General features: G+C 62.3%; 2 protein-coding genes across 2 annotated transcripts; one reads left to right on the plus strand and one right to left on the minus strand.

The window, feature by feature from the left end:
- The first annotated feature begins 1,434 nt into the window (after positions 1-1,434).
- Positions 1,435-11,727, plus strand: CPNE6 (copine 6). The gene is made up of 17 exons (XM_077806921.1): positions 1,435-1,520; positions 3,759-3,918; positions 4,279-4,467; positions 5,361-5,435; positions 5,735-5,809; positions 5,963-6,046; positions 6,263-6,352; positions 6,523-6,621; positions 6,892-6,978; positions 8,301-8,360; positions 8,461-8,594; positions 8,991-9,045; positions 9,134-9,185; positions 10,616-10,749; positions 10,841-11,074; positions 11,328-11,484; positions 11,603-11,727. Exons 2-16 carry the CDS (start codon positions 3,766-3,768, stop codon positions 11,439-11,441), a joined length of 1,635 nt encoding a protein of 544 aa, XP_077663047.1. The 5' UTR covers positions 1,435-1,520; positions 3,759-3,765; the 3' UTR covers positions 11,442-11,484; positions 11,603-11,727.
- A 4,299-nt stretch (positions 11,728-16,026) lies between these two features.
- On the minus strand, positions 16,027-19,452 carry NRL (neural retina leucine zipper). Its single transcript, XM_077806925.1, has 3 exons — positions 19,353-19,452; positions 17,622-18,016; positions 16,027-16,372 (listed from the first exon to the last, which is right to left on the minus strand). Exons 1-3 carry the CDS (start codon positions 19,450-19,452, stop codon positions 16,040-16,042), a joined length of 828 nt encoding a protein of 275 aa, XP_077663051.1. The 3' UTR covers positions 16,027-16,039.
- Positions 19,453-19,711: the final 259 nt, after the last annotated feature.

Raw genomic sequence — 19,711 nt, forward strand, 5'->3', positions numbered from 1 at the left:
CCGCCAAGCCACGCCCCCAGACCCCCCCTGTCTGGAGCGGAACGAGGGAGCGAGCAGAGAGACCGGAGGAGAAATGCGGGTCGGGGGAAGGGAGATCGATGCCCTCAGGGAGCGAGGGAGTGAGACAGCCGGAAGGGACGAGAGCAGAGAAGGAGGAGAGGAGGAGGGTGGAAAAGGAGGGAGGGTGGAAGAGGGAGAGGAGGAGGGCGGAGAAGGTGTGAGGGTAGAAGGAGGAGAGGAGGAGGGCGGAGAAGGAGGGAGGGTAAAAGAGGGGAAGGAGGGAGGGTAGAAGCGGGAGAGGAGGAGGGCGGAGAAGTAGGGAGGGTAGAAGGGGGAGAGGAGGAGGGTGGAGAAAGAGAGAGGGTAGAAGAGGAAAAGGAGGAGGACAGTGAAGGAAGGAGGGTAAAAGCGGGGAAGGAGGGAGGGTAGAAGGCAAAGAAGAAGGGCAGAGAAGGAGGGAGGGTAGAAGAGGGGAAGGAGAAGGGCAGAGAAGGAGGGAGGATAGAAGGGGAAGAAGGAGGGTGGAGAAGGAGGGAGGGTAGAAGGGGAGAGGAGGAAGGCAGAGAAGGAAGGACTGTAAAAGCAGAGAAGGAAGGAGGGTAGAAGGGGAAGAAGGAGGGCAGAGAAGGAGGGAGGGTAGAAGGGGGAAGAAGGAGGATGGAGAAGGAGGGAGGGTAGAAGGGAGAGAGGAGGAGGGCGGAGAAGGAGGGAGGGTAGAAGAGGGAAAGGAGGAGAGCAGAGAAGGAGGGAGGATAGAAGGGGGAGAGGAGGAGGGCAGAGAAGAAGGGAGGATAGAAGGGGGAGAGGAGGAGGGCAGAGAAGGAGGGAGGGTAGAAGGGGGAGAGGAAGAGGGCAGAGAAGGAAGGAAGATAAAAGAGGGGAAGGAGGAGGGCGGGAAAGGAGGGAGGGTAGAAGGGGGAAGGAGGAGGGCAGAGAAGGAGGGAAGGTAGAAGAGGGAGAGGAGGAGGGTGGAGAAGGAAGGAAGATAAAAGAGGGGAAGGAGGAGGGCGGGAAAGGAGGGAGGGTAGAAGCGGGAAGGAGGAGGGCGGAGAAGGAGGGAGGGTAAAAGAGGGGGAGGAGGAGAGTGGGGAAGGAGGGAGGGTAGAAGGGGAAGGAGAAGGGCAGAGAAGGAGGGAGGGTAGAAGGGGAAGGAGAAGGGCAGAGAAGGAGGGAGGGTAGAAGGGGGAGAGGAGGAGGGCGGAGAAGGAGGGAGGGTAAAAGAGGGGGAGGAGGAGAGTGGGGAAGGATGGAGGGTAGAAGGGGAAGGAGAAGGGCAGAGAAGGAGGGAGGGTAGAAGGGGGAGAGGAGGAGGGCGGAGAAGGAGGGAGGGTTGAAGAGGGAGGGAGGAGAAGGAGGGAGCGTGACGGAGCCAGAGGAGGAGCGGGGAAGGAGGGAGCGTGACGGAGCCAGAGGAGGAGAGGGGAAGGAGGGAGCGTGACGGAGCCAGAGGAGGAGCGGGGAAGCCGGTGGCAGAGGCTGCAGGAGGAGACAGCCAGGCCACTGTCCACACCTCCGCCCAGGTACGCGCCGCGTTCCCTTCTTCTGCCTCTGCCCGGTACCCCCCAAACCTTAACCCCCCACCCCCCGTCTGCAGCTGCCTCTGTGTGTGTGTGTGTCTCCTTGTGCGGTGTCTGTCCCTAGGGTGTTGTGGGCGTGTGTCTATGCTGTGCATGTCCATCCCTGCACTTGGTGTTGTGTGTGTCCCTGGTGTGAGTGTGTAGCCCTACACTGGGTGTTGTTTCTTTGTGTGTCCATCCATACAGGGGGTCGTAGAGTTGTGTGTCTGTCTATTCCTACGCTGCGTGTTGTGGTGTTGTGTGTGTGTGTGTCCCGGCCCTGAGGGTTGTAGATTTCAAGGCACAAGGACACACCCACAGGACTCTGCTCAAGTCCAAGGCCTTCTTCCAGGCCCACAGCTGGGGGATGGAGGAGCCGGGGTTAGATGAGCCAGTGTGTCATTGTGTGCGTGTTGTGTGGCCCTGTTGTGTGTCACTGCTGTACTGTGTGTTGTGTATCAGCGTTGTGCCGGTGTGTTGTGCATCATTGTTGTGCTGGTGTGTTGTGTTGTGTCTCGACACCATGTGTCCTGGTTGTATGTCAGTGTGAAGCTGATGTGATGTGTGTCCCTGTTGTGTCTCTACACACCCTGAGCATGCCCTGTTTGTTATGTTGTTTCTGGTTAGCCCCGGTTGTGTTACATCTCCCCAAAGCCTCTCCCCCAACCCCCCTCCCAACACACTGGGACCCCCCTCCCCCGCCCCCAGATTAACCCCCCACCCCCAAACCCAGGGAAAGGTTAAAAATAATCAAAGTGAGAATTATGCTTCTCCATTTCCACTGTGATCCCAGCCCAGATTTTCTGCCCATTGTGTTATTTTAACACAACTTGTGTGCCCTGGGGGAGGATTTGGGGGAGGGGCTCTGGGTTTTGGGTGGGCAGGAAAAGTGAGGCCGGTGGATCTGAACCCCAAATCACTGCTGGGTGAATTGAGAAATTTGTTGTGTCGGGGTGACCCACAATGGGAGGTGGGGGAGTTTACACACACACACACGGGTGGGGCAACCACACAACATTGAGCAACGGTGTGTGGAAGGGTCTGTGGAGCATAACGCACAAGCCTGACACACAGGAGAGAGGAGGCAACACGACAACAATGTAGTTCAGATACACACACACACACACCCCCCAATACTCTCCACATACCCAACACTCCACACACACACAGATAGTGCCCCTCACTCTGGACCCCCAGCCCCTGCTGGCCCAGCCCCGGGCTCCCCCGGCCCCCGGCTCCCAGATTGTCTGAGTCACGTCCCAGCCCTGAGCCAGGGACCCGCAGGCCCCAGATCCTCCAGCTGGTGCTGATGGGGCAGAAACGTCTCCGGACGGGGGCTTCCCTCCCTGCCCCCCCCCCCCGCCCCGCAGCCCTGCCGGTGCCCTCACTCCCAACCCGCAGCCCCGGCCAGTCCATCCCTGCCCCCCACCCAACCCTGCCGGGGCCCCTCACTCCCGACTCACAGCCCCTGCCAGCCCAGCCCACACCACTCACCCCATCCTTGCCCCCTCGCTCTCAATCACACTCCGTGCTGTGATTTAAATCTCTCTCGAGGGGGATGCTTGCTATCCTCCCAAAAACCCCCCTCCATTCATCTCCTCACCCATCCACCCACCTGAACCCCCCTCCGTCCACCCACCCACCCAGCTCTAACCCCCAGCCACCCACATCTTCATCCATCCACCCACCCAAACCCCCCTCCGTCCACCCACCCACCCAGCTCTAACCCCCAGCCACCCATATCTTCATCCATCCACCCACCCAAACCCCCCTCCACCCATCCACCCACCTCTCACCCTCATCCATCCACCCACCAAAACCCTCCTCCTTTCATCCATCCACCCACAATCCCATCCATCCACCGACCCAAACCCCACTCCATCCACCCACCCACCCAAACGCCGTCCACCCACCCACCTCTAAACCCCATCCATCCACCCATCCAAAACCCTCCTCCTTTCATCCATCCATCCACCCACAACCCTGCCCACCCACCCACCTCTCACCCTCATCCATCCACCCACCCAAACCCCCGTCCTTTCATCCATCCACCCACAACCCCGTCCATCCATCTACCCATCCAAACACTCATCCACAGTCGCTGTCCATCCTTCCATCCACCCACAAACTGCAGAATCTATCTAGCCCTGTGTGCATCTCCCACCCATCTCGCCTGCCACATGTCCCATCTCGCCCTTCCAGACCCACCATGTCGGAGGTGGACAAGTCCCAGCCAGTGGCCCTGGGGGCCTCGCGGGTTGAGCTCCGGGTCTCATGCTGGAACCTCCTGGACCAGGACACCCTGACCAACCCGAACCCCTGCGTGGTGCTGAAGCAGCTCAGCGAGGGGGAGTGGAGCGAGGTATGAGGTTGGCAAGGGGTGGATGCGGATCCCCTCCACCAGTCTCCTGATCATTCCCTGCCCCAGGAAGCCTCCCCTTTGGGCTGCCCCACAGTCCCCCGTTCTCACCCAGGGGAAATTGGGGGACCCCCATGGTGCCCCTCAATTTCTCAGGTGTGTCCCTCTTCCCCACTTTTCTCTGCTCTGGGCTTCCACCTCTTGGCCCCCCAAACTCTCTCCCCCAGATAGGGGACGTGGCCCCTTAAGCCACCGTCCCATCATCCTCCAAAGGGGGTGCCCCCCCAAACCCCAGTGCCCCCTCTTCCTCAGAGCCCCTGCTCCCCGCTGAATCTCCTCCTGAACCCTGTCCCCCACCCCCAGGTGGGGCGCTCTGAGATCATGCACTGCAGCCTGAACCCCGTCTTCTCCCACGTCTTCCCACTGGACTACTTCTTCGAGGAGATGCAGACGCTGTGCTTCAAAGTCTACGACTCCGGCGCCAAGGGCACTGCGGATGCGGAGTTCCAGGATGATGCTTTCCTGGGGGAGGCCGAGTGCTCCCTGGGCCAGGTGGGGATATGGAGTAAACCCCCAGATAACCCTAGCCCTAAACCTAACCCTTGGGACATGGGGTAAACCCCCAGATAACCCTAACCCTAAACCTAACCCTTGGGACATGGGGTAAACCCCCAGATAACCCTAGCTCTAAACCTAACCCTGGGGGCATGGGGTAAACCCCCAGCTAACCCTAAACCTAATCCTTGGGACATGGGGTAAACCCCCAGACAACCCTAACCCTAACCCTGGGGGCATGGGGTAAACCCCCAGCTAACCCTAACCCTAAACCTAACCCTGGGGGCATGGGGCAAACCCCCAGCTAACCCTAAACCTAACCCTTGGGACATGGGGTAAACCCCCAGATAACCCTAGCCCTAAACCTAACCCTTGGGACATGGGGTAAACCCCCAGCTAACCCTAACCCTAAACCTAACCCTGGGGGCATGGGGCAAACCCCCAGATAACCCGAACCCTAAACCTAACTCTGGGGAAATGGGGTAAACCCCCAGATAACCCTAACCTAACCCTAGCCCTGGGACAGGAGGCGATGAAAGGTACACCCCCTGATAACAATAACCTCTAGCTCTACCCCTGGGCCTCGAGTTGAGGTGGGATATGCCCTTGCTCACCATAACCCAACACTAACCCCGAACCTGGGGATACATGGTGATGTCTGCTACACATCAAACCTTAGCCACTAACCCCTATGCACAGTGCCCCCAAAGTTAACTTCTCACCTAACCCTAACCCCCCCACAACTTCATCATAACCCCAACCAACTGGTGCTGCAGCCCGAAGGCAAAGCCCGTGAGTGCCCCGTCTATGCCTCCCCTTTGTCCTGCTCTCCACCCTTCTCGCTCTGTACCCCCCGAGCTCTGCCTGACCTCTCTCCCCCATCGTGGCAGATCGTGTCCCAGACCAAGGTCACCAAGCCGCTGCTACTCAAGACTGGGAAGACTGCGGGAAAATCCACCATCACGGTAGGAGGGCTACTGGGCTGGGATGAGGGAGACACTTACCCCCAGAGAGAGCTGGAGAAAAGAGAACTAGTAGTTTAGAGTTGGGGGCGGGGGCTAGGAGCCAGGACTCCTGGGTCCTATCCGCAGCTCGGGGAGGGGAGTGGGGTTTAGTGGCTAGGTAGAACAGAGTCGGTGTATGGTTAGCGAGAGGTGGGACTAGGCCAGCAGCGGCTTGTGTGTCAGCATAACAAAGTTATCCAGGCTCTGCCCGTGGGTCTCTTGTGTCTCTTGCTGGGTCCATCCATGTCTCTCCCACCCAGATTGAAGCAGAAGAGGTCACTAGTACCAACGACTTTGTGCAGCTTGAGTTCCGGGCTCAGAAGCTGGACAACAAGGTAAGAGAGAGAGTTTCCCTTCCCCTGCCCAGAGAACCCAGGAGTCCTGGCTCCCAGCCCCCTCTGCTCCAACCCACCAGACCCCACTCCCCTCCCAGAGCTGGCCTGGAACCCAGGAGTCCTGGGGCAGATTCTCTCTCTCCCTCGCTGTAGGATCTCTTCAGCAAGTCTGACCCTTTCCTGGAAATCTACAAGGTGAACAGTAACAACACGGAGCAGCTGGTGATGAGGACGGAGGTGAGGGGCTGGGGCAAGGGAAGACTGGGGGTTTCGGGGGGGAGAGGAAGCTGGGCGGTTGGCAGGGAGGTTGTCTGGAGGCAGTGGGGGGGAGGTAGGGTGGGAGAGGGGGTGAAGGGAGAGGGGCGGGGTGGTGCCAGGTTGGGGATGGGGTGGCAAGGTGGAGTGGGTGGTAGAGACCCGTATTCACCCAGCTAACCCCCCCCCCACCTCCAGGTGATAAATAACAACCTCAGCCCCAGCTGGGAACCCTTCCGCCTCTCCCTCCACTCGCTGTGCAGCTGCGACCCAGACAAGACCATACGGGTGAGTGCCCAGATGCCTGGGTTCTCTCTCCGGCTCTGGGAGGGAAGTGGGGTCCAGTGGTTAGAGCGGGGGGACTGGGAGCCAGGACTCCTGGGTTCTATCCTGGCTCTGGAAGGGGATGGGGTGCGGGGGGTCTCTCACACTATCACTCCATCTCTCTTTTCTCCCAGTGTGTCGTTTACGACTATAACTCCAGCGGGAAACACGATTACATCGGTGAATTCACGACAACCTTCCGTGAAATGCAGGAGGTTTCCTCAGGGAAAGAGGTATAGAGGGTGGGCTTGGGAGCCACGACTCCTGGGTTCTTTTCCTGGTTCTGAGAGGGGGGTGGGGTCTGGTAGGTTAGAGTAGGAGGGGACTGGGAGCCAGGACTCCTGGGTTCCATCCCCAGCTCTGGTAAGGGAGTGGGGTTGAGCAGGTTGAGGGGGGTGGGCCTGGGAGCCAGGACTCCTGGGTTCTCTCCCCAGCACTGGAGCAGGTGAGAATTGGAAGGTACAGATCTGACCCCCCCCCCCCCTTTCCCTATCACTGGACAGGTGGAGTTTGAGTGCATCAACCCGAAGTACCAGGAGAAGAAGAAACACTACACTAACTCTGGCATGGTGCTTCTGACCCAGTGCAAGGTGAGTGAGGGGGTGACAGGGGGGCGGGGCTAAAGGATGGTTCTGTGGGAAGTGCCTGGGGAGCAGGACTCCTGGGTCCAATTCATTACTTTACCACAGACTCGCTGTGCAACCTTGTCAAGCCACTAAGTACTTCCATACCTTCGTCAATAAGTAATTCACTCTGTTTTATTAATAACTGTGGCCCTCCTCATTATTTTAACTAATTATTCTTCTGCATTAATGATTTGTCTGTATGATTAACCGGTTGCGAGTTTTTACCTTTCTACTTCAATTAATTAGCATTATTAATTATCACTGAGCCCCGGGCGACAGTAGTTATCACTATCAGTGGCTTGCTGGACGTATCCCGCAAGGGTCGGTCCTGGGTCCGGTCCCAGTCAATATTGTCGTTAACGACTTGGAGTGGAGAGGAGGCTTATGAAATCTGTGGATGCCAGCAAGCTGGGTGGGGTTGCCAGCACTTTGGAGGGCAGGGTTAGCAATCAAAAATGACCTTGACTAAGTGGAGAATTGGTCTGAAACCAACGGGATGAAATTCAATGAAGGCAAGTGCAAAGTACTTCCCTTGGGAAGGAAAACTCAGACGGCAAAGCGGGGAAGGCGCTGGGGGTTCGAGCGGCTCCCAGACGGAAGATGAGCCAACCATGTGGTGCAGTTAGGAGAAAGGGGCGTATTAACAGGAGGGTGGTGCGTCAGACATGGGAGATAATTATCTCATTCTGCTTGGCACTGACGAGGCCTCAGCAGAATATTGCGTCCAGTTCTGGGTGTCACGTTTCAGTGGAGATATAGACAAATTGGAGAGAGTCCAGAGGAGAGCAACAAACAGTGATCAAAGGGTTAGAAAAATCTGATCTAGGAGGGAAGGTTAAAACCAACTGGGCATGTCTGGTCTACAGAAGGTCGAGGTGGGAACCCGCTGACCGGCTTTAATGGGTGAAGGGCCGTTCTGAAGAGGACGGGGATCCATTGTTCTCTGTGGACGGCAGGACCAGATGTCCTGGGGCTTATCTCACAGCAAGGGAGAGCGAGGTTGGACATTAGGAGAAACTCCCGAACCCTTGGGGGAGTTCAGCATCCAGGGGAGGTTGGGGAAGCCCCAACGTTGGAGGTTTGGAAGACCCGGGTGGACAAAGACCCGTCAGGGCTGGGCTCGGGTTACGTGGTCCTGCCTCAGCGCCGGGGGTTGGAGTCGGCGAGGTCCCTTCCACCCAATGTTGCCACGTGTCTGCGATGAACGGCTCGCTATCGCTCACTGTTAATGCCTCGTTATGAATCCTCACTGATGCCGCTAATATTATTTCACCCTCTCCGGGCAGGTGGAGAAGGTTCACACGTTCCTGGATTACATCATGGGCGGACTGCAGATCTACTTCACGGTGAGGCAGCTGGGCCCACTGGCGGGGCGGGGGGAGGCTCAGACTGGGGCATGAACCTCGCCCTCTAACCCCAGGGAGCTGCCCGCCCGTTCCCCTGCAGGTGGCAATTGACTTCACGGCTTCCAACGGCGACCCGCGCAGCGAACACTCCCTGCATTTCATCAACCCCAAGGAACCCAACGAATACCTCAAAGCGCTGTCAGCCGTGGGTGAGATCTGCCAGGACTATGACAGGTAACAGCGCCCCCTAGGGCAGAGACCCTGCATGGCCATCCCGGATGCCTGGGTTCCATCCCAGGCTCTCCCCCGCCCCGCCCCAACAGCAAATTACCCACCATGCATTGCCCCAGAATCCGGCTCTTGCAAACTACCCGCAGAAAGCTACTCCGTGTTTACCACAAGAGTCTCTGCTCTCAAAAACTACCCACAATCCTTTGCAGCAGCAAATTACCCACAGTCCTTTGCTCTGGAGTCCCGTGGTAGCGAGTTACCCACAGTCCTTTGTAATAGGGTCTTGCTATCTCAAGTTATACCCCTGGGGCTGGGAGCCTTGCACTATCATCCTGGACTCCTGGGTCCCATTTGCTGTTCAGGGTTCATTGGCTTGACCCCTGTCTCTCTCTCTTCCAGCGACAAGAAGTTTCCAGCCTTTGGATTTGGGGCACGGATCCCCCCAAACTACGAGGTACATTTCAGGAAGCTGGGGGTGGGGGAGTAGATCGGGGGGGGCAGCGTTTGCCCTCTCTCTGAGCCAGCGTCTCCTCTTTTCTCAGGTCTCCCATGATTTTGCAATCAACTTCGACCCAGACAACCCGGAGTGTGAACGTAGGAGAATCTCTCTCTTTGTTAGCGAGTGTCATTTGTTAACCTAGGCAATGCTCAACAGACCCCTGACCGAGATGAGCCCAGGAGGACCCAGGAGTCCTGGCTCCCAGCCCCCCTCTGCTCTAACCACCAGACCCCACTCCCCTCCGAGAGCCAGGGTGTAACGATGCTGGTTCTGGTGGGACCCAACTGCGAGTGCCAATTCAGGACAAATGGCTCAAAGCAGGGCAGTTACAGCCCAGGGCTGGGGTTTCTGTGCACACCAAGGCAAACCCAACCAGCCGGCCAGAGAGGACTTTGGTTTTACCCCACTGGCTAACCACAAGTCACACAAGCAATTCCCTTTGACACTCCAGTTTCCCAGTATCCCACCAGTGCCCCTCGTTATAGGGACAGACGGTTATGAAAACCAATACCCCAGAAGAAGAACAAAGGTTCTCTCGATCCCAGAGGACCAAGCCCCAGACTCAGGTCAATAGACAAATCAGATCTTACCCACAAATCATGCTGCTGCCGATCCCTTAGAATCTAAAATCTAAAGGTTTATTCATAAAAGGAAAAGATAGAGACGAGAGCTAGAATCGGTTACATGGAATCAGCAACATCCAGTCATGGCCAAGTGCTTGGTTCAGGCTTGCGGCAGGGGTGGAATAAACGGCAGGTTCCAATCCAGTCTCTGGAGAACGTCCCCAGCTGGGGTGGGTCCTTCAGTCCTTGGGTCAGAGCTTCAGTGGAGCAAAGTCCCTCCAGAGGCAAGAAGCAGGACTGACGACCAGATGGAGACGAGGCGTCAGGCTTTTCTAGGCTTTTCCAGGTGGAAGGACCCCTCTTTGTTCTCCCTGTGGAAAATTACAGCAAAATGGAGTTTGGGGTCGCATGGGCAGGTCCCTGCCCACCTGGCTGAGTCCCCAGGCGTCTGCCTTCTCGCAGTGGGTCCGTTGTGTCGCTGATGGTCCTGAGTGGGCATCAAGCAGGCTAGGCAGAGCTGACACCAGCTTCTCTGGGGTGTCACGCAGAAGAATAGCACAAGTTTGAACTACAGACAGTAGAGAGCCGATATTCATAACTTCAACTACAGAAATGATACCCACATATAGCCAGGACAGTCAGCACCAGCAAACCATCACCTCGTCTGAGACCCCTCGTTTGACCCCCTTTACACAAGATTTGGTGCCACTACAGGACCTTGGTTGCAACAATGTTCTATATGGTCCCAGATTATGCCAGTAACGTCACAAGGGGACCGAACCCAGGAGTTCTGGCTCCCAGCCCCCCTCTGCTAGAACCACTAGACCCCCTCCTCTCCCAGAGCCAGAGCCAGAACCCAGGAGTCCCAGCTCCCAGCCCTCCCCTGCTCCGACTACTAGACCCCACCCCCTCCCCGAGCCGGGGAGAGAACTCCAGACTCCTGAGCATTTCTCCCCCCGCAGGGATCTCGGGGGTGATCGAGGCCTACAAGCGGTGCCTGCCCCAGATCCAGCTCTACGGCCCCACCAACCTGGCCCCCATCATCAACCGGGTGCTGGCCCCCGCCAGCGAGGAAGAGGGCAGCGGGCCTCCCATGGTGAGGGGGAAGGGCAGAAGGAGAGAGGGAGGGGGCTGGACACAGAGGGAGTTTGGGGTCCCCCCAGCACCGACTTCCCCCTTCTCCCCAGCGCTACCGGGTGCTGCTGGTGCTGACGGACGGGGTGCTGAGCGACATGCCGGCCACGCGGGAAGCTGTCATCCGAGCCTCGCGCCTGCCCGTCTCCATCATCATTGTGGGGGTGGGGAACACCGACTTCTCTGACATGCGGGCGCTGGACGAGGAGGACGGGACCCAGGAGTCCGAGGGGAAGCGGGCCGCCCGCGACATCGTCCAGTTTGTGCCCTTCCGCGAGTTCAAGAAGGTGAGTGGGAGACGGGGGGGCCCCCTCCGTCCGGCTCCTCGACGCTCCCTCCCTCCGACCCCCCCTCCATCCGGCTCCTCGACGCTCCCTCCCTCCGACCCCCCCTCCGTCCGGCTCCTCGACGCTCCCTCCCTCCGACCCCCCCTCCGTCCGGCTCCTCGACGCTCCCTCCCTCCGACCCCCGCTCCGTCCGGCTCCTCGAGGCTCCCCCCCTCCGTCCGCTCTGCCTCACTCCCTCCATCTCTCTCCCCAGGCCCCCCCGGCAGCGCTGGCCAAGTGCGTGCTGGCCGAGGTCCCCAGCCAGGTGGTGGAGTTTTATGGCAGCCGCGGCATCGTCCCCGGCCCCCGAACTCCTCGGCCCCAGTGAGAGCCCCGGGGCCCGACCCCCAGCCTGACCCAGGCCCCCACGGGTAAGTGCCCCCTTGTCCCCAAGGGGCGGGGCCGGGGCGGTGGCTCTTTTCCAATAACCTCTCTCTCCTCCTTCCTGCCTTTCTCCTTCCCTCCGTCCTGCCCCCATCTCTCCCCCAGGTGCCTCTGTCCTTTACCTCTGCCGACCTTCGGCCTTTTCTCCTGGACCCCAGGGGCTCCGAGGACCGACGCAGGGTGAGGGGCTCCCAGCCCCATGGTGCCCTCCCCGACTGAGGGTGAAGGCTGGACCTGACCCCCCCACCACCACCACCGTCGCCCCCATGGGCCCCATTGTTCTCAGGCCTCTAACTTCAGACCTGCGGTGACTCCCCACAAATCCTGTACCCAGATCCCAGCATCCCACCCCGATTGCCCCTAATCCTCTGACCCTCCACCCCAGTCCCCCCCACACCCTGGTCCTCCCACACCCCAAGCTGCCCCGCCCTCCCGAGTGGTGACCCCCACCCCACCCCCAGAGCAATGTCTCTCAGACCCCTCAATAAAGCCACCCCAATGGCCACCCCATTCTCCGCCTGGGAGATTCATTGATCGGTGACCTCGCTCAGCAGGGCTTGGGGGGGCAGGGACTGGACAGGAGACCACAGTGCTGTGGGATGGTAGGTGCCACGTTGTGGGGTGTGGGGCTGGGGGGACAGCTTAGTTACATGGGGGGCTGGGTGGATAGAGGGCAGAGGGAGGGAGGGAGAGAGGGGTGGGGAAGGGGATGGAGAGAGGGAGGGAGCCATCCCCTTGCCACGGCTCGTCCGCAAGATGCCCAGACCTGAGCCGCGCTGTCCATCCCCTGACCACCCCACTGGCCGCCCCTCGGCCCCCAACAAACGCCCCCACGGCCCTCCCCCCAGCCCTGTGGGGCTCCCCTGGCACCCCCAGCGCTGGGGGCCCAGGGGAGCACTCTCTGGAGGCCACTGGGGCTGTCATGCTAAACCCAGCACCCTCCACAGGGAGGGGGGAAGCTGCGGGGACAAAGATTTGGGGGCGCAGCGGCCAATCAGCTGAGCAGGGAGACGCTGGGCCCCACAGCTGCGGCTGAACAGAGAAGGCGAAGGGGGATTTGATCCCCTTCTCTTGGGACCAACGTGGGCGACAAAAACAGGTTCATTCCCGTCTCAGGCAGGCACCAATTCAGCAGAAGCCATGGCTGGCCGCAGAAGCTGGACGGCTTCACAGTGGACCCAAGGGGCAGATTTTGACCAGGGCAGGTATTGAACCAAGGGGACGATTGACGAGGGGCGCGGGGGGTTCGCCAGCCTTGAGACGGGCTGTTTTGGGGGCCAGCCAGGAATCCACGCAGGGAAGGGCCGGGGCTGGCGAGCTCCTCAGGCGGCTCCTGTCTGGGGCTCGCTGCCCCGTCTTCTCGCAGGCCAGGGGCTGCCTAGACCCACCGGCCGGGGGGACGGTTTCCGCTCGGCGGCTGCGCGGGCAACCGGAGCCAGGAGCCAGCTCTGGCTTCCTCGGCGAACCCGGGCACGGAGCCAGCCATGAGCTAAGGCCACCCTTGGCACAGAGATGACTGCGTCAGCCCTATGCAGAGCTGGGGGTGGGGAGCCCAGGGCTGGGCTGGCAGGGGCTGGGGGTCGGGGGGGAGGGGCACCGGCAGGGCTGGGGGGGCAGGGCTGGGCGGGCTGCGGGTCGGGGAGGAGGGGCACTGGCAGGGCTAGGGCTGGGGCTGGCAGGGGCTGTGGGTTGGGGGCACCGGCAGGACTGGGGGGGCAGGGCTGGGCTGGCAGGGGCTGTGGGTCGGGGGCACCGGCAGGGCTGCGGGGGCAGGGCTGGGCTGGCAGGAGCTGTGGGTCAGGGGGAGGGGCACCAGCAGGGCTGGGCTGGCAGGGGCTGTGGGTCAGGGGGCAGGGCTGGGCTGGCAGGAGCTGTGGGTTGGGGGGGAGGGGCACCGGCAGTGCTGGGGGGGCAGGTCTGGGCTGGCAGGAGCTTTGGGTCGGGGGGCAGGAGCATTGGCAGGGCTGGGGGGTCAGGGCTGGGCTGGCCGGGGGGCTGCAGGTCACCGGCAGGGCAGGGGGGGTCAGGGCTGGGCTGGCTGGGGGGCTGCAGGTCACCGGCAGGGCAGGGGGGGGTCAGGGCTGGGCTGGCCGGGGGGCTGCAGGTCACCGGCAGGGCAGGGGGGGGTCAGGGCTGGGCTGGCTGGGGGGCTGCAGGTCACCGGCAGGGCAGGGGGGTCAGGGCTGGGCTGGCCGGGGGGCTGCAGGTCACCGGCAGGGCAGGGGGGGTCAGGGCTGGGCTGGCTGGGGGGCTGCAGGTCACCGGCAAGGCGGGGGGGGGGCTGCAGCCCTTCAAGGGTTAATCCCGTTTCATGCGGTAATTACAGGCTGTTGTGACTTCCCAGCAGCTGCTGGTTTTCTTGTCGGGAGGGGGGGGATGAATTTCCTGCTGTGGGGGCGTGGCCCAGTCCTGCCCCCCACCCCCTTACAACTGGCAGAGAACAAGAGCGCCCCCCACACTGAACAGCGGGAATCCCTCCTCTAATCACCAGCCCCCCCCCTCCCCGAGCCAGGGACAGAACCCAGGCGTCCTGGCTCCCTGCCCCCCGCCCCACCAGCACCCGCTCCCCGAGCCAGGGACAGAACCCAGGCGTCCTGGCTCCCTGCTCCCTCCCACGCTTAACCAGCAGCCCCCCCCTCCCCGAGCCAGGGCCAGAACCCAGGCGTCCTGGCTCCCAGTCCCCCCCAACCACCAGCCCCCCCTCCCCGAGCCAGGGACAGAACCCAGGAGTCCTGGCTCCCTGCCCCCCCCCACCAGCCCCCCCCTCCCCGAGCCAGGGACAGAACCCAGGCGTCCTGGCTCCCTGCTCCCTCCCACGCTTAACCAGCAGCCCCCCGTCCCCGAGCCAGGGCCAGAACCCAGGCGTCCTGGCTCCCTGCCCCCCCCCAGCCCCGAGCCAGGGCCAGAACCCAGGCGTCCTGGCTCCCAGTCCCCCCCGGAATCCTCGGGCCACCTGCTGCCCAGAGCTGGTATCTTCCTCTGGGAGAGGATGTTGCATAGGAGGGGGATTGGGGGCGGGGCTGATATGCCCGAGGGGTGGGGCTTCCCTAGGCCACTCCCCCTCTCTAGGCTCCACCCCCAGCCCACAAGAACTGCCAGCGCCGGGCTCGGTGGGGTCCGGTGATGTTTATTCTACAACGACATTGGAAAGCTGCGAGGGGAGCAACGGCTCTGGCCCCGCCCCCGCCCCTTGTGCCCCCACAAGCTCCGCCCCGTGGGCGGGGCTCCGCAGGTAGCCCGCCTCCTGGAGAGGGATGGTAAGGGGGCAGCAGCATTTGTGGGGCCGTGGGACTTTAAGACTAAAGCAGAATGTGGGGGGCTAAAATACTAACCCCCCCACACCCAGGGCAGGGTCGTGCGCCTCCAGCAGGGGGCGCAGGGACCCCCCACAAGCCCCGCCCCTAGACTTCGAGGGTGCTAGGGCCCGCCGAGTGGAAGTAGGGCGCACTGGGTGCTCTCAGGGGGGTCCCTAAGGCTCCTAGAGGCTGCTATTGTGCTGAGGGGATCCCAGGGCACTTGGGGGTCCTGAGGGGTTGGTTGGTGAGAGCACCCCACTGTTGGGGGGCAGGGCATCAATAGAGAGTGGATTTTGGGGGGGGGAGGGGCTGGTGGTCCAGTAGGGAGAGGATGGGGGGTCTTTGGCTGACGTACTCCAATCCTGAGGAGCAGGGCGTCATAAGGGGGTGCAGCACAGGTCTGAGCTCACTTCCAATATTGGGGAGCAGGGAGGCTTGAGGCTCAATATGGGGGGGGCCCAGGAGGTGGCTTGCTGATGCACTGCAGTAGGGGGGCACGTGTTGGTAGTGGGGTGTAGGGCTGGCTGGTGCACCCCCCTGGCCGGGTGCAGGGGGCTGATATTGGGGTACAGGAAGTGGCCAGCCATGGGTGCGGAGGGTCGCTCTGAGGGAGCTGGGGAGGCAATGGGGGGTACAGAGGGTGCTTGGCTGCTGGTGCTGCTTTTTGGGGTGCAGCATCAGTGGGCATGACCGGCATGCAACAGGTGAGTCCAGCCCCCCCCCCACACTCCCATTGTCAGAGGGAGGGTCCCCCACACCTACGGCCGCCCCCCCTCACAATCCACACAAACGTTGATCGGGCTCTCAAATTCCCTCCCCCTACAACTTACTCCCCTCGGGAGGCAGGAAGGGGGAACCCCACAGTCACCCCCAAAATCCCCTGCTCCCCCCACAGGTCTCAATCACACTCCCCCTGGTGGCAAAAGGGAGTAACACCGCTGGGACTGTGGAGAGCCTGGAGACGTCATTGAGCCAGGGGGTTCCCTCTGCTGGCCACAGGCGGAACGACACCTCCCGAGTCCTCAGCAGAGCAGCGCCCCCTGCTGGCCACAGGCGGAAGGACACCCCGGAGTCCTCAGCAGAGCAGCGCCCCCTGCTGGCCACAGGCGGAAGGACACCCCCGAGGCCTCAGCAGAGCAGCGCCCCCTGCTGGCCACAGGCGGAAGGACACCCCCGAGGCCTCAGCAGAGCAGCGCCCCCTGCTGGCCGCCCCCCCAGTGTCCGCGCCCCCACGCCCGGGGGCGGCTCAGAGGAAGCCCTGGGAGGGCGAGGGGGCCTGGGGCAGGAGCTTCTCGCAGCGGGCCTTGTAGAGGTCGCGCTCGCGGGCGAGCCGGGCCAGCTCCCCCCGCAGGGCCTCCAGCTCGCGGGCCAGCCGGGATTTCTCCGCCTCCAGCACGTGGCGCTGCTGGACCCGCTTGAAGCGGCAGGACTGGGCGTAGCCGCGGTTCTTCAGCGTGCGCCGCTTCTGCTTCAGCCGCAGCACCTCGTCCTTGCCGACGCCCCGCAGCCGCCGGTTCAGCTCCCGCACCGACATGCCCACGAGCTGCTCGTCCGAGAGCCGGTCGCGGAGCGGCGCGAGCTGCGGGGGAGGCAGGAATTAGCCCGGATCCACTGGACAGGGCGAGCTGGAGCCCCCCGCTCCGACCCGCAGCCCCCCGCTAGCCCAGCCCTGCACCCCCACCCAGCTCTGCCGGTGCCCCTCACTCCCGACCCACAGCCCCCCCGCCAGCCCAGCCCTGCCCCCCCCACCCAGCTCTGCTGGTGCCCCTCACTCCCGACCCGCAGCCCCCTGCCAGCCCAGCCCTGCCCCCCCCACCCCAGCTCTGCCGGTGCCCCTCACTCCCGACCCACAGCCCCCCGCCAGCTCAGCCCTGCCCCCCCCCAGCTCTGCTGGTGCCCCTCACTCCTGACCCACTGGCCCCCGCCAGCCCAGCCCTGCCCCCCCCAGCTCTGCTGGTGCCCCTCACTCCTGACCCACTGGCCCCCGCCAGCCCTGCACCCCCACCCAGCTCTGCCGGTGCCCCTCACTCCCGACCCACAGCCCCCCCCCAGCTCTGCTGGTGCCCCTCACTCCTGACCCACTGGCCCCCGCCAGCCCAGCCCTGCCCTGCCATTGCCCCTCACTCCCGACCCGCAGCCCCCTGCCAGCCCAGCCCTGCCTCCCACCCAGCTCTGCCGGTGCCCCTCACTCCTGACCCGCTGGCCCCCGCTAGCCCAGCCCTGCCCCCCACCCAGCTCTGCCGGTGCCCCTCACTCCTGACCCGCTGGCCCCTGCCAGCCCAGCCCTGCCTCCCGCCCAGCTCTGCCGGTGCCCCTCACTCCTGACCCGCTGGCCCCTGCCAGCCCAGCCCTGCCCCCCTGCTCTGCCAGTGCCCCTCACTCCTGACCCGCTGGCCCCCGCTAGCCCAGCCCTGCCCCCCACCCAGCTCTGCCGGTGCCCCTCACCCCCAACCCGCTGGCCCCCACTAGCCCAGCCCTGCCCCCCACCCAGCTCTGCCGGTGCCCCTCACTCTTGACCCCCAGCCCTCTGCCAGCCCAGCCCTGCCTCCCACCCAGCTCTGCCGGTGCCCCTCACTCTTGACCCCCAGCCAGCCCAGCCTTGCCCCCCACCCAGCTCTGCCGGTGCCCCTCGCTCCCGACCTGCAGTCCCTCGCTCCCGACCCGCAGCCCCCTGCTAGCCCAGCCCTGCCCCCCGCCGGCTCTGCCGGTGCCCCCTAAGTGTGTGTGTGTCTCTTTCCCCTCACATCCCCTTCTCCAGCCTTACTCCTCTCACCACCCACTCCCTGTCTACCTTCCCCACCCCTTTTCTCTCTGCCCCCACAACTCACCTGCTGTTGCGGCTGGAGCAGCCCCCCGGGGCAGAACCCCCCCTCGGCTGCCCCCCCCAGCAGGGCCTCCACCGCTTCCTCTGGGCTCAGCCCCAGCCCCTCCCCGCCCCCGGCCATCTGCTGGTGCAGCGCCGCCAGCCAGCAGAGCTCCTCTAGCCCTGCCTTGGGGTCCCCTCCATCCCCCAGCCCCACTTCGCTCAGCGTGGGGGAGGGTGGCACTGAGCTGCAGGGGGAGGGGCCCAGGGAGGCCCCACCCATTGGGCCGGCCAGCTCACGCTTGACCTCAAACTTCAGCAGGTCAAAATCGTTGAGATATTCCAGGGCCAGGGGGCTGGTGGGGAACTCGGCTAGGGGCACTGACATCCTGGGTGGGGCAGCGTCGTGGGGCATGAAACCTGGGGGAGAGAAGAGAGACAGGTGAGGGGCCCGGGGCTGATTGGGCAGCAAACCCACTCCACTCTATACGGACCAGCAGTGTCTAAGGACCGGGGTATATGGACCGGCTGTGTCCAAAGACTGGCTTTCTGTGGACAGTTATATGGACCAGCTTTGTCAATGGGCCGGCTATACAGACCAACTTTCTAAACGGAAGAGCTACGTGGACCAGTTGTGTCTATGGACTGGCTTTCTACATAGACCAGCTTTGTCTATGGACCAGTTCTACAGACTCTGTCTATACAGAGTATGTTTCTGGTTTTATAAACCAGATATATGGACCAGCTGTGTATAGAGACTGGGATAAAGACCAGCTTTCTCTATAGGCCAGGTATAGGTAACAGCTAAGTCTTGGACTGGCCATATGGACCAATTTGGTATATTCACCAGCTATGTAGACAGCCAAGGAACCACCCAGGTATCAGGGCAAAAGGATGTCTCCAATATAGGGTCCTTGCTCTATACAGACCTGTCTCCTATAGACCAATGGCTGTATATGGACTGGATTGATGTATGGTCCAATTTGGCTGGATTCACACAGGCTTTGCATTATGGGGTCCACTGTTCCCTCTGAGCTGTGCACGTGGGCACACAGATCCTAAACCCCATGGTTTAGACCACAAACATTTGCACGGAAGAAATTTTTTTACACACACGGCCTGACAAAAATTAGAGGGAACATTGATGGGGTTCCTTGGTCTATATGGGCTGCCTCTGGCTCACAGAGGAACAGGTCTACATGGGCCACCTGTGTGTATATGGACCAGTTCGGGGTAAGGACCGGGCTAGACAGACCGCAGAGGGAGCAGAGCAAGGCTAATGCTGCAAAGGCCCCCTCTGGTGGCAGATGGCCACGTATGGACCAGCCCAGGTACCATCCCCCAATTTCTCCCTCTCACAGGCATCCCCTTCCCCTGTACAGCTCCTTGTCCCCCCACACGCCCCCTCCATCCCCCCAACCCCTTTGTACCCCCAGTCCCACCCCCCATCCATCCCTCCCACACCCCCATGTCCCCACCCCCATCCACCCCTCAGTACACCCAGTCCCACCCCCCATCCCTCCCTCCCACACCTCCTCCATACCCCCAGTCCCACCCCCACCCATCCCTCCCACACCCCCATGCCCCCACCCATCCCCCCTCCCCTCCATACTCCCATTCCCCCCACACCCCCTCCATACCCCCATCCTACCCCCCTATTCCCTCACACGTCCTCCATACCCCCACATCCCCCCCACCTGCCCCTCTTCCACTGGGGGCCCCTGAACCTCGGACACCCAGATTCGCCCCTCCTCACCTGTCAACTCCACGCTTCGCCGCCAGGGGCCGCCCTGGGGAACCCCGGCGTCCGGGACCTGCCCTGAGCCGCAGCGGAGTCCCGGACGCCGAGGTCCCATTTAAAGAACCCCGGGCGCTGAGCTCACCCGCATCTCATTAGCCGCTGGCCAATGGGAAGCCGCCTCATTAGCATGTGGAGGCGGGGGGAGGGAATGAGGAAGTTCTGAGGGAGGACCGAGGGGGGATACGGCGGTGCCCCCCACAGCGCCCCTCCCCCCCGGCTCCTGACCCCCCCAGCCGGGGTCACGGGGGGGGGAATCTGGTCTGATTAGCCAAGAATCCAATGACGACATAGGGGGGACACGAGGCCTCTCAGCG

The sequence above is a fragment of the Eretmochelys imbricata genome, unplaced genomic scaffold, assembly GCF_965152235.1.
Source record: "Eretmochelys imbricata isolate rEreImb1 unplaced genomic scaffold, rEreImb1.hap1 Scaffold_35, whole genome shotgun sequence".
NCBI classification, from domain to species: domain Eukaryota; kingdom Metazoa; phylum Chordata; order Testudines; family Cheloniidae; genus Eretmochelys; species Eretmochelys imbricata.

Bases quoted from the DNA above. Each gene is read 5' to 3' on its own strand.
- CPNE6 (XM_077806921.1), top strand. From the start codon at position 3,766: ATGTCGGAGGTGGACAAGTCCCAGCCAGTGGCCCTGGGGGCCTCGCGG. The intron at 4,468-5,360 runs GTGGGGATATGG...CCATCGTGGCAG, and splicing joins CCGAGTGCTCCCTGGGCCAG to ATCGTGTCCCAGACCAAGGT. The intron at 5,436-5,734 runs GTAGGAGGGCTA...TCTCCCACCCAG, and splicing joins CGGGAAAATCCACCATCACG to ATTGAAGCAGAAGAGGTCAC.
- NRL (XM_077806925.1), bottom strand. From the start codon at position 19,452: ATGGGACCTCGGCGTCCGGGACTCCGCTGCGGCTCAGGGCAGGTCCCG. The intron at 18,017-19,352 runs GTGAGGAGGGGC...TCTCTCCCCCAG, and splicing joins GCGAAGCGTGGAGTTGACAG to GTTTCATGCCCCACGACGCT. The intron at 16,373-17,621 runs GTGAGTTGTGGG...CCTCCCCCGCAG, and splicing joins TGCTCCAGCCGCAACAGCAG to CTCGCGCCGCTCCGCGACCG.